We start from the raw sequence: 11392 nt of genomic DNA on the forward strand, positions 1-11392 counted from the left end.
CAATAGTCCAGTCTGGAGGAGACAATAGTCCGGTCTGGAGGAGACAATAGTCCAGTCTGGAGGAGACAATGCTAGTCCGGTCTGGAGGAGACAATAGTCCAGTCTGGAGGAGACAATAGTCCAGTCTGGAGGAGACAATAGTCCGGTCTGGAGGAGACAATAGTCCAGTCTGGAGGAGACAATGCTAGTCCGGTCTGGAGGAGACAATAGTCCAGTCTGGAGGAGACAATAGTCCAGTCTGGAGGAGACAATAGTCCGGTCTGGAGGAGACAATAGTCCGGTCTGGAGGAGACAATAGTCCGGTCTGGAGGAGACAATAGTCCGGTCTGGAGGAGACAATGCTAGTCCGGTCTGGAGGAGACAATAGTCCAGTCTGGAGGAGACAATAGTCCAGTCTGGAGGAGACAATAGTCCAGTCTGGAGGAGACAATAGTCCAGTCTGGAGGAGACAATGCTAGTCCGGTCTGGAGGAGACAATGCTAGTCCGGTCTGGAGGAGACAATAGTCCAGTCTGGAGGAGACAATAGTCCGGTCTGGAGGAGACAATAGTCCGGTCTGGAGGAGACAATAGTCCGGTCTGGAGGAGACAATAGTCCAGTCTGGAGGAGACAATAGTCCGGTCTGGAGGAGACAATGCTAGTCCGGTCTGGAGGAGACAATAGTCCAGTCTGGAGGAGACAATAGTCCAGTCTGGAGGAGACAATAGTCCAGTCTGGAGGAGACAATAGTCCAGTCTGGAGGAGACAATAGTCCAGTCTGGAGGAGACAATGCTAGTCCGGTCTGGAGGAGACAATAGTCCAGTCTGGAGGAGACAATAGTCCAGTCTGGAGGAGACAATGCTAGTCCGGTCTGGAGGAGACAATAGTCCAGTCTGGAGGAGACAATAGTCCAGTCTGGAGGAGACAATAGTCCAGTCTGGAGGAGACAATAGTCCGGTCTGGAGGAGACAATAGTCCGGTCTGGAGGAGACAATAGTCCAGTCTGGAGGAGACAATGCTAGTCCGGTCTGGAGGAGACAATAGTCCAGTCTGGAGGAGACAAAGGCGTGATCCCGCTTCTCGGCGTCTGGGAGGGAGAGACCGGGTCGGAGGGTGGAGATGTTACGGAGGTGGTAGAAAGAGGTCTTGCATAGGTGATTTATACGGGCTTCAAAAGTGAGCTGGGAGTCCATTTTTACACCAAGAACCCTGCTGATGAGAGCGGGATGTTAGTACCGGAAAAGGTGATGCTGGTATTATGTATATCATAATAATAATAATAATAATATCTGGCTGTAACATCTGGCTATAACAGCTGGCTATAACATCTGTAACAGCTTGCTGTAACAGCTTGCTGTAACAGCTGGCTGTAACAGCTGGCTGTAACAGCTGGCTGTAACAGCTGTAACAGCTGGCTGTAACATCTGTAACAGCTGGCTATAACATCTGTAACAGCTTGCTGTAACAGCTTGCTGTAACAGCTTGCTGTAACAGCTTGCTGTAACAGCTTGCTGTAACAGCTTGCTGTAACAGCTGGCTCACATCTAGACTTAGACTTAGACTTATTAATCCCTTTGGGATGACTCCCGCAAGGAAATTAAAGTTACCAGCATCCGATACAGCATGAGAAGGATAAAAAATAAGAATACAATAAACACAAAGTAATACAATGATGCACAGGACAACACTCAGGACATGTGGTCACATGAGGGGATTATTTGGGGTGACTGGGGCGGGGGGTGAAGAACACAAAAAAAGGTCCCCAAGGCAGTCAGTTCGGAGGGGGTAGGGATAGGGATGGGGTGTGTATGTGTGTGTGTGTGTGTGTGTGTGTGTGTGTGTGTGTGTGTGTGTGTGTGTGTGTGTGTGTGTGAGAGATAAGGTGTGAGGCGGCAGACTGTCTGTGTTGTTGTTACAGAGAGTTCAGTTCAGTTTGGCCTTGTCCTTGGGAGAGAATCACGAGCGTAGCCCGCAGCGAATGTTCCACCCGGTGAAGCGCACTTTGGTGAGAAAAACTTGCCAGCAGTGACATCTGTAACAGCTGGCTGTAACATCTGTAACAGCTGGCTGTAACATCTGTAACAGCTGGCTGTAACAGCTGTACCAGCTGGCTGTAACAGCTGGCTGTAACAGCTGTAACAGCTGGCTGTAACATCTGTAACAGCTGGCTGTAACATCTGTAACAGCTGGCTGTAACAGCTGGCTGTAACATCTGTAACAGTTGGCTGTAACATCTGTAACAGCTGGCTGTAACAGCTGTACCAGCTGGCTGTAACATCTGTAACAGCTGGCTGTAACAGCTGGCTGTAACATCTGTAACAGCTGGCTGTAACAGCTGGCTGTAACATCTGTAACAGCTTTCTGTAACAGCTGGCTGTAACATCTGTAACAGCTTTCTGTAACAGCTGGCTGTAACATCTGTAACAGCTGGCTGTAACAGCTGGCTGTAACATCTGTAACATCTGGCTGTAACAGCTGTAACAGCTGGCTGTAACAGCTGGCTGTAACAGCTGTACCAGCTGGCTGTAACATCTGTAACAGCTTGCTGTAACAGCTGGCTGTAACATCTGTAACAGCTGGCTGTAACAGCTGGCTGTAACATCTGTAACAGCTGGCTGTAACAGCTGTAACAGCTGGCTGTAACATCTGGCTGTAACAGCTGGCTATAACATCTGTAACAGTTGGCTGTAACATCTGTAATAGCTGGCTGTAACAGTTGGCTGTAACATCTGTAACAGCTGGCTGTAACATCTGGATCTTGTTCCAGGACCTGATGGGTTGGACGAGGGAAAAGTCGGAAGTGGAAATTGTCGACTTTATTCTGAAGCTCAGAGAGAAACTAGTAAGAAACTTTAAACTTTACTGTGAATGTGTACTTATACTCATATTTAATGTATTTTACTTATAAATATACTATATATACTCATAAGACCATAATACTCCTCTGTGGCTAACAGGAAGTGTGTTCCTGGTTTTTCAGAATAAAGCTCGGCGGCAGCAGCTGCAGGTGAAGGACGGCGTTCTGGAGAAACTGGAAACTTCCATCGCCGCCGCCGTGGGCTCGCTGCCCGCCGCGCTGCAGCCACTGGTCACCTGACTCCGCCCACTGGTCCACTGGCTCCGCCCACTGACCCCCTGACCCCGTCTACTGGTCACCTGACTCCGCCCACTGGTCCACTGGCTCTGCCCACTGACTCCGTCTACTGGTCACCTGACTCCGCCCACTGGTCCACTGGCTCCGCCCATGACCCCATCTACTGGTCACCTGACTCCGCCCACTGGTTCCGCCCACTGACCCCGTCTACTGGTCACCTGACTCCGCCCACTGGTCCACTGGCTCCGCCCACTGACCCCCTGACCCCGTCTACTGGTCACCTGACTCCGCCCACTGGTCATGTGACCTGGCTCCGCCCTGCCGCCGCTGGTCACCTGACTCCGCCCTTCAAGTCCAGGTTGATTTGAACAGAAGTTACTTTTGTTTTTGGTTATTAACGTTATTTGACTCTATATTTTACCTCTAAGTTATTTATATCAGAACTCAGTGAATGTAACAAATTATTATAATAAATTAATTTTTGCCTTTTTCTCTAAAACTATTTATTTGAAACCTGAATTATGCTCACATATCACATTATAATTATTACATTTTAATTACATCAACAATTAACTTATTTCAGTCATTAAACATTTGCCAAACATCTGCGTCTTTATTTCTTTATTGATTTCACCAAAGGAAAAAATAGTTTTATTTCAACTTCAAATGTACAAACTAGCTCTATAAAGAACTACGTTACCCAGAGTTCCCTGTGACTGTTGGTTACATAATATTTCCTCACAGTGACACTCAGTCATTAATGTTCATATTCACACAGAAAGCTTCATATACTGTCGAATGAGAGGGGGGAATGAGGGGGGAATGCCCAAGAGCAGGGGGAATGAGAGGGGGGACGCAGGGGGAATGAGAGGGGGGGAATGCCCGAGAGCAGGGGGAATGAGAGGGGGGGAATGCCCAAGAGCAGGGGGAATGAGAGGGGGGACGCAGGGGGAATGAGAGGGGGGAATGCCCGAGAGCAGGGGGAATGAGAGGGGGGACGCAGGGGGAATGAGAGGGGGGGAATGCCTGAGAGCAGGGGGAATGAGAGGGGGGACGCAGGGGGAATGAGAGGGGGGGAATGCCCGAGAGCAGGGGGAATGAGAGGGGGGAATGCCCGAGAGCAGGGGAATGAGAGGGGAACAGAAGAAACAGTGCATTCTGTCTATATAATATATAATTTCATATTATTTATTAACTATTAATTATTATTCATATTATTATTATGATTATTATTGTAGTGTAGCAGCAGGGCGGTCTACCGGGCTCCCGGCCACCAGGCGGCGCCCTGCAGCCGCAGCACGCGTTGCTTCTCCTGCGGGCTGAAGTGCAGGATGGCGAGGATGGCGGCGAGCGTCTGCTGGCGCCCGCCGGCGTCCGGCAGCGTGAGGAACGGAAGAACACGTTCTTCAGGTACTCCACGTTGGCGCCGGCGCGGCTGCGGTCCCGGAGCAGCGCGTCCAGCTGCCCCTGCAGCGCCGCCGCCTCCTCGCCGTGGCGCTCGGCGTCGGCCACCAGGCGCGCCTGCAGCCGGTGGACGTCCCCGTCCAGCGCGTGCTTCTGCCGCCGCAGCGCGCCCAGCTCCGCCTCCTTCCGCGCCAGCTGCTCGGCGTACAGCAGCAGCGTGGGCTCGCCGGGCGCCGCCCGCCGCAGCGCCGCCGCGATGATGTCACCATCGCCGTCCGGGCCGGCGAGGACTCGGCGGCCGGCGGCGCCGCGGCGTCGGTGCAGCGCGGCAAACGCCGCCGCACGGAGACGCTCCAGCTCTGGTCCTTCTCTGCAGCAGAGCCAGCGTCCTGGGACACAGGTCAGAGGAATATTCATAATGATAATATCAATAATAAATAATATTAAGAATAACAGGTTATACAGCAGATAAACAAGATTTCTAACAGGAATATTATTACATAATTATCAGAATAAATCATTATAAAACTGATTAATTATCAAAATGCTTCACAGCTCTAAATATATAGAGAGAATGTGTCTCTCTCAGCGTGGACCTGTCTCTCTCTCTGCGTGTACCTGTCTCTCTCTCTGCGTGTACCTGTCTCTCAGCGTGTACCTGTCTCTCTCTCTGCGTGTACCTGTCTCTCTGCATGTACCTGTCTCTCTCTCTCTGCGTGTACCTGTCTCTCTCTGCGTGTACCTGTCTCTCTCAGCGTGTACCTGTCTCTCTCTCAGCGTGTACCTGTCTCTCTCTCTGCGTGGACCTGTCTCTCTCTGCGTGGACCTGTCTCTCTCTCTGCGTGTACCTGTCTCTCTCTGGTGTACCTGTCTCTCTCTGCGTGGACCTGTCTCTCTCTCTGCATGTACCTGCTCTCTGCGTGTACCTGTCTCTCTCTGCGTGTACCTGACTCTCTCTCTCTGCGTGTACCTGTCTCTCTCTCTGCGTGTACCTGTCTCTCTTTGCGTGTACCTGTCTCTCTCTGCGTGTACCTGTCTCTCTCTCTGCGTGTACCTGTCTCTCTCTGTCTCTCTCTCTGCGTGTACCTGTCTCTCTCTTTGCGTGGACCTGTCTCTCTCTGCATGTACCTGTCCTCTCTGCGTGGACTGTCTCTCTCTCTGCGGTACCTGTCTCTCTCTGCGTGTACCTGTCTCTCTGCGTGTACCTGTCTCTCTCTCTGCGTGTACCTGTCTCTCTCTGCGTGGACCTGTCTCTCTCTCTGCGTGTACCTGTCTCTCTCTGCGTGTACCTGTCTCTCAGCGTGTACCTGTCTCTCTCTGCGTGTACCTGTCTCTCTGCGTGTACCTGTCTCTCTCTGCATGTACCTGTCTCTCTCTGCGTGTACCTGTCTCTCTCTGCTGTACCTGTCTCTCAGCGTGTACCTGTCTCTCTCTGCGTGTACCTGTCTCTCTGCGTGTACCTGTCTCTCTCTGCATGTACCTGTCTCTCTCTGCATGTACCTGTCTCTCTCTCTGCGTGTACCTGTCTCTCTCTCTGCGTGTACCTGTCTCTCTCTGGTGGACCTGTCTCTCTCTCTGGTGGACCTGTCTCTCTCTGCGTGTACCTGTCTCTCAGCGTGTACCTGTCTCTCTGCGTGTACCTGTCTCTCTCTCAGCGTGTACCTGTCTCTCTCTCTGCGTGTACCTGTCTCTCTCTCTGCGTGTACCTGTCTCTCTCTGTGTGTACCTGTGTCTCTCTCTCTGCGTGTACCTGTCTCTCTCTGCGTGTACCTGTCTCTCTCTCTGCGTGTACCTGTCTCTCTCTCTGCGTGTACCTGTCTCTCAGCGTGTACCTGTCTCTCTCTGCGTGTACTGTCTCTCAGCGTGTACCTGTGTCTCTCTGCGTGTACCTGTCTCTCTCTCTGCGTGTACCTGTCTCTCTCTCTGCGTGTACCTGTCTCTCTGCGTGTACCTGTCTCTCTCTCTACGTGTACCTGTCTCTCTCTCTGCGTGTACCTGTCTCTCTCTCAGCGTGTACCTGTCTCTCTCAGCGTATACCTGTCTCTCTCTCTGCGTGTACCTGTCTCTCTCTCTGCGTGTACCTGTGTCTGTCTGCGTGTACCTGTCTCTCTCTCTGCGTGTACCTGTCTCTCTCTCTGCGTGTACCTGTCTCTCTCTGCGTGTACCTGCTCTCCTCAGCTGTCCTCCTCTCTCTGCGTGGACCTGTCTCTCTCTCTGCGTGTACCTGTCTCTCTCTGCGTGTACCTGTCTCTCTGCGTGTACCTGTCTCTCTCTCTGCGTGTACCTGTCTCTCTGCTTGTGCAGCTCTGCCTCCAGCCTGAGCAGTGCGTCCCTGTGCGTTGCCTGCAGGCGGTCCAGGTCCTGCCTGTGGGCAAGCTGCAGGGCGGAGACGTGGTTTCGGTGCTGGTCCAGGTCTCGGCGGTGCAGGGTCTCGGCCTCGTCGCTATGGAGACGCAGGTGAATGTACTTCTCCTTCAGCTCGGCCAGCTGGTCCCGCGCCTCCTCCAGCTCCCGGGCCTGGCAGCCATCTTTGGCGTTCTTGTTCTTCAGAACCAGCTGCGCCCGCAGCTTGTAGCGCTCAAACTCGTCCCGCAGCTGCTGCAGCTCCTGGCGGTAGACCGCCGCCGCGGAGGCCTCGTCTCCGCCCGGCAACGCCTCCACAGAGGGACACAACCACATCACTACATCAACAAAATGAAAATCAGAAAGCCCTCTGAACTGCACCTTCCTGGCCTTCCTGCCCCCTGAACTGCACCCTCCTGGCCTTCCAGCCCCCTGAGCTGCCCCTTCTGCCCCCTGACTGCACCTTCCTGGCCTTCCAGCCCCCTGAACTGCCCCTTCCTGGCCTCCTGCCCCCTGAACTACACCCTCCTGGCCTTCCACCCCCTGAACTGCCCCTTCTGCCCCCTGAACTGCACCTTCCTGGCCTTCCATCCCCTGAACTGCCCCTTCCTGGCCCTCCTGCCCCTGAAACTGCACCTTCCTGGCCCTCCAGCCCCTGAACGCACCTTCCTGGCCCTCCTGCCCCTGAACTGCACCTTCCTGGCCCTCCTGCCCCCTGATCTGCACCTTCCTGGCCCTCCTGCCCCCTGATCTGCACCTTCCTGGCTCTCTTGGCCTTCCTGCCCCCTGAACTGCCCCTTTCTTCCTGTATAAAACGCTCTGTGTCTGTTCTTTTTGTTGAAAACTCAAATAAATCAGATTTTTTAAAAGGAAAAAGGCAGAAAAGCTGATTGTCTCTCAGCTTTTTGAATGAATGTAAGAACCATACCTCAAGGTCCTGGACCTTCTGGATGTTCTGGATCTTCTTGATGTCCTGTCCCTTTTGGAGGTTCTGAACCTGCAGGTTCTGGATGTCCTGGACCTCGTCCTGGGTACTGTGCTCGGGGTCTACCTTCGCCGCCAGCTGCAGCATCTTCTTTACGTTCTCCAGCTTCTCCTTCAGGACACCAACGTCCAGCTGCGACTCGTCCACGCCAAGGTCAGAGGTCACGGCCTTGGCCAGCATCTTGTTCTCTAGGCCTAGGTCAGAGGTCATGGCCTTGGCCAGCATCTTGTTCTCGTGGTCCAGCTGCAGGACACGGTCTCGGAGTCTCTGGGCCGCCGTCTGCTCGCGGTGCCGCGCCCTCTCCGCGCCGCCCAGCAGCTCCGACAGCTCCGACACACGCTGCTCCAGACCCGCTGCACGCCGCTCAGCGCACTGAGCACGCTCAGTAGCACGCTGCTCCGCCTCGCTGGCCTGCAGACAGACAGGCAGACAGGAAGACAGGCAGTCAGAGAGACAGACAAGAAGACAGGCAGGCAGTCAAAGAGACAAACAGGCAGACAGGCAGGTAGTCAGAGAGACAGATAGGTAGACAGACAGACACAGGTTTAGCCTGGTTCAGTTAGCCTGGTTCAGGTTATCCCAGGTCTAGTTTTAGCCTGGTTTAGGTTATCCCAGGTCTAGTTTTAGCCTGGTTTAGGTTATCCCAGGTCTAGTTTTAGCCTGGTTCAGGTTATCCCAGGTCCAAGTTTAGCCTGGTTCAGGTAGTCTGGCCTACCTTCTTGGTTTGGATGTCGCTCTGCGTCTGGAAGTTCTTCTTCAGGTGCGCCAGCTCTTGCTGCAGCTCGTCCAATCGGGGATCAGGTTTCTTGTGATGTCGCTCGGAGGCGAGCAGCTTCTCCTTCAGCTCGTCTCTCTCCTGACTCACCTGGCTTAGGTGAGCCTCAGACTCCGCCCCCCGCTCCACGGCCTGGAAGGGTGGGAATTACAAGTACATTATGTCAATTAGAAAAAGACGTTAAACGGTATCCTATCTGTGTGTTAGCGTTAGCGTCCTACCTGTGTGCTAACGTCCTACCTGTGTGTTAGCGGTTCTACCTGTGTGTTAGCGTCCTACCTGTGTGTTAGCGGTCCTACCTGTGTGTTAGCGTCCTACCTGTGTGTTAGCGGTCCTACCTGTGTGTTAGCGTCCTATCTGTGTGTTAGCGGTTCTACCTGTATGATAGCGGTCTACCTGTGTGTTAGCGGTCCTACCTGTGTGTTAGCGTCCTACTACCTGTGTGTTAGCGTTGTCTACCTGTGTGTTAGCGTCCTACTACCTGGTGTTTGCGGTCCTACCTGTGTTTAGCGTCCTATCTTGTGTTAGCGGTTCTACCTGTATGTTAGCGTCCTACCTGTATGCTAGCGGTCCTACCTGTGTGTTAGCGTCCTATCTGTGTGTTAGCGGTTCTACCTGTGTGTTAGCGTCCTACCTGTGTGTTAGCGGTCCTACCTGTGTGTTAGCGTCCTATCTGTGTGTTAGCGGTTCTACCTGTATGATAGCGGTCCTACCTGTATGCTAGCGGTCCTACCTGTGTGTTAGCGTCCTACCTGTGTGTTAGCGGTTCTACCTGTATGATAGCGGTCCTACCTGTATGCTAGCGGTCCTACCTGTGTGTTAGCGTCCTACCTGTGTGTTAGCGGTTCTACCTGTATGATAGCGGTCCTACCTGTATTATAGCGGTCCTACCTGTGTGTTAGCGGTCCTACCTGTGTGTCAGCGGTTCTACATGTATGCTAGCGGTTCTACCTGTATGCTAGCGGTCCTACCTGTGTGCTAACGCCCTACCTGTGTGTTAGCGAGCAGCGCGGCGTTGGCGTCCTGGAGGCGGAGCTCTGCATCCTGCCGCAGGTCTCTCTCCTGCTGCAGGATCCTCTGCAGCTCCCGCAGCTGCGTGGCGTGGTCGCCGGTCTCCTGCGCCCTCTCGTGCTGCTGCGTGATAACGCGGGCGCGGCTCTCCGCTAGCTGCTGCTGCAGGGCGCCAACGTCTGCGTCGCGCTGCGCCAGCCGCTGATGCAGCTCCTCCACTTCCTGTTTCAGCTGCCGCTTGTCGGCCTGGAAACTCGCCTCCATCCGGGACTTCTCCTGCGTCACCGTGGCGATGGCGCTGGTGAGCGTGCTCAGTTGGTGCTTCAGCTGTGCCGCCCGCCGCTCCGGCTCGGGGCCGGGAGGGGACGTGGCCTGTTGCTGAGACTCCGCCCCCACGCTGATGCTCTCCGGGCCGCCGGCGTCCGCGTCCAACCGCCGCGTCTACGGGAAGAACACTTGGCTCGTTGAGACAAGGAACAGTCATAGATGACATCTGTGATGCCATGTTCAACTGCTACACTGCGGTGCCCTGCTACGTCCTGCTACGTCCTGCTACTTCCTGCAGCGTCCTGCTACGTCCTGCAGCGTCCTGCTACGTCCTGCAGCGTCCTGCACGTCCTGCTACGTCCTGCTACGTCCTGCTACGTCCTGCAGCGTCCTGCTACGTCCTGCAGCGTCCTGCTACTCCTGCAGCGTCCTGCTACGTCCTGCACGTCCTGCAGCGTCCTGCTACGTCCTGCTACGTCCTGCTACGTCCTGCTACGTCCTGCTACGTCCTGCTACGTCCGCTACGTCCTGCTACTCCTGCCGTCCTGCGTCCCTGCAGCGTCCTGCTACGTCCTGCAGCCCTGCTACGTCCTGCTACGTCCTGCTACGTCCCTACGTCCTGCTGTGCCTTGTAATGCCGCACAGCGTCCTGCTATGCATGAACTACTACAAAGAACTGCTACAAACTACTAATTTTTTCTATTTTTGTTATTGCCACTCTTCATTAACCCCACCGGCCCGTCAGACACCGCCTACCAAGAGCCTGGGTCCTGGGTCTGGGTCTGGTCTGGGTCTGGGTCGGTTCTGACCGAGGTTTCTGCCTAAAGGAAGTGTTTCCTCTCCACTGTGGCCCTGTTGCTGCTCTGGAGGAAACCACTAGAACTGTTGGGTCCTTGTAAATTCTGGAGTGTGGTCTATCTGTAAGTGTCTTGAGATAACTCTTGTTATGAATTGATACTATAAATAAAATTGAAATTGAAATTGAATTGAAATAACAGTCATAGATGACATCATAACAGTCATAGATGTCATAACAGTCATAGATGACATAACAGTCATAGATGTCATCATAACAGTCATAGATGACATCATAACAGTCATAGATGTCATAACAGTCATAGATGATGTCATAACAGTCATAGATGACATCATAACAGTCATAGATGTCATCATACCAGTCATAGATGTCATCATACCAGTCATAGATGTCATCATAACAGTCATAGATGACATCATAACAGTCATAGATGTCATAACAGTCATAGATGATGTCATAACAGTCATAGATGACATCATAACAGTCATAGATGTCATCATAACAGTCATAGATGTCATCACACCAGTCATAGATGTCATCATACCAGTCATAGATGTCATCATACCAGTCATAGATGTCATCATACCAGTCATAGATGACATACCAGTCATCATACCAGTCATAGATGACATAACAGTCATCATACCAGTCATAGATGACATAACAGTCATCATACCAGTCATAGAGACATAACAGTCATCATACCAGTCATAGATG

At 53.0% G+C, this 11392-nt stretch overlaps 2 protein-coding genes across 2 annotated transcripts in view; one reads left to right on the forward strand and one right to left on the reverse strand.

The window, feature by feature from the left end:
- The window catches only part of dennd6b (DENN/MADD domain containing 6B), a gene marked incomplete at its 5' end in the record, with an annotated part of 15436 nt that extends 11898 nt beyond the window's left edge, over window positions 1–3538 (forward strand). Inside the window, 2 exons of the mRNA XM_032508801.1 lie at window positions 2747–2821; window positions 2960–3538. Coding sequence (XP_032364692.1) covers window positions 2747–2821; window positions 2960–3076 — 192 coding nt within the window. The remainder of the gene's footprint in view (window positions 1–2746; window positions 2822–2959) is intronic.
- Window positions 3539–4305: 767 nt separating this feature from the next.
- On the reverse strand, window positions 4306–10032 carry gcc1 (GRIP and coiled-coil domain containing 1; the record flags this gene model as incomplete). The annotated part of the gene is given in 7 exon segments (XM_032508800.1): window positions 4306–4465; window positions 4468–4841; window positions 4843–4866; window positions 6762–7132; window positions 7749–8216; window positions 8521–8712; window positions 9571–10032. Coding segments are annotated over 7 exon segments (2028 nt in total), but the record flags the coding sequence as incomplete, so codon positions are not given.
- Window positions 10033–11392: the final 1360 nt, after the last annotated feature.

Source organism: Etheostoma spectabile, unplaced genomic scaffold (genome assembly GCF_008692095.1).
Source record: "Etheostoma spectabile isolate EspeVRDwgs_2016 unplaced genomic scaffold, UIUC_Espe_1.0 scaffold00009311, whole genome shotgun sequence".
Classification (NCBI taxonomy): domain Eukaryota; kingdom Metazoa; phylum Chordata; class Actinopteri; order Perciformes; family Percidae; genus Etheostoma; species Etheostoma spectabile.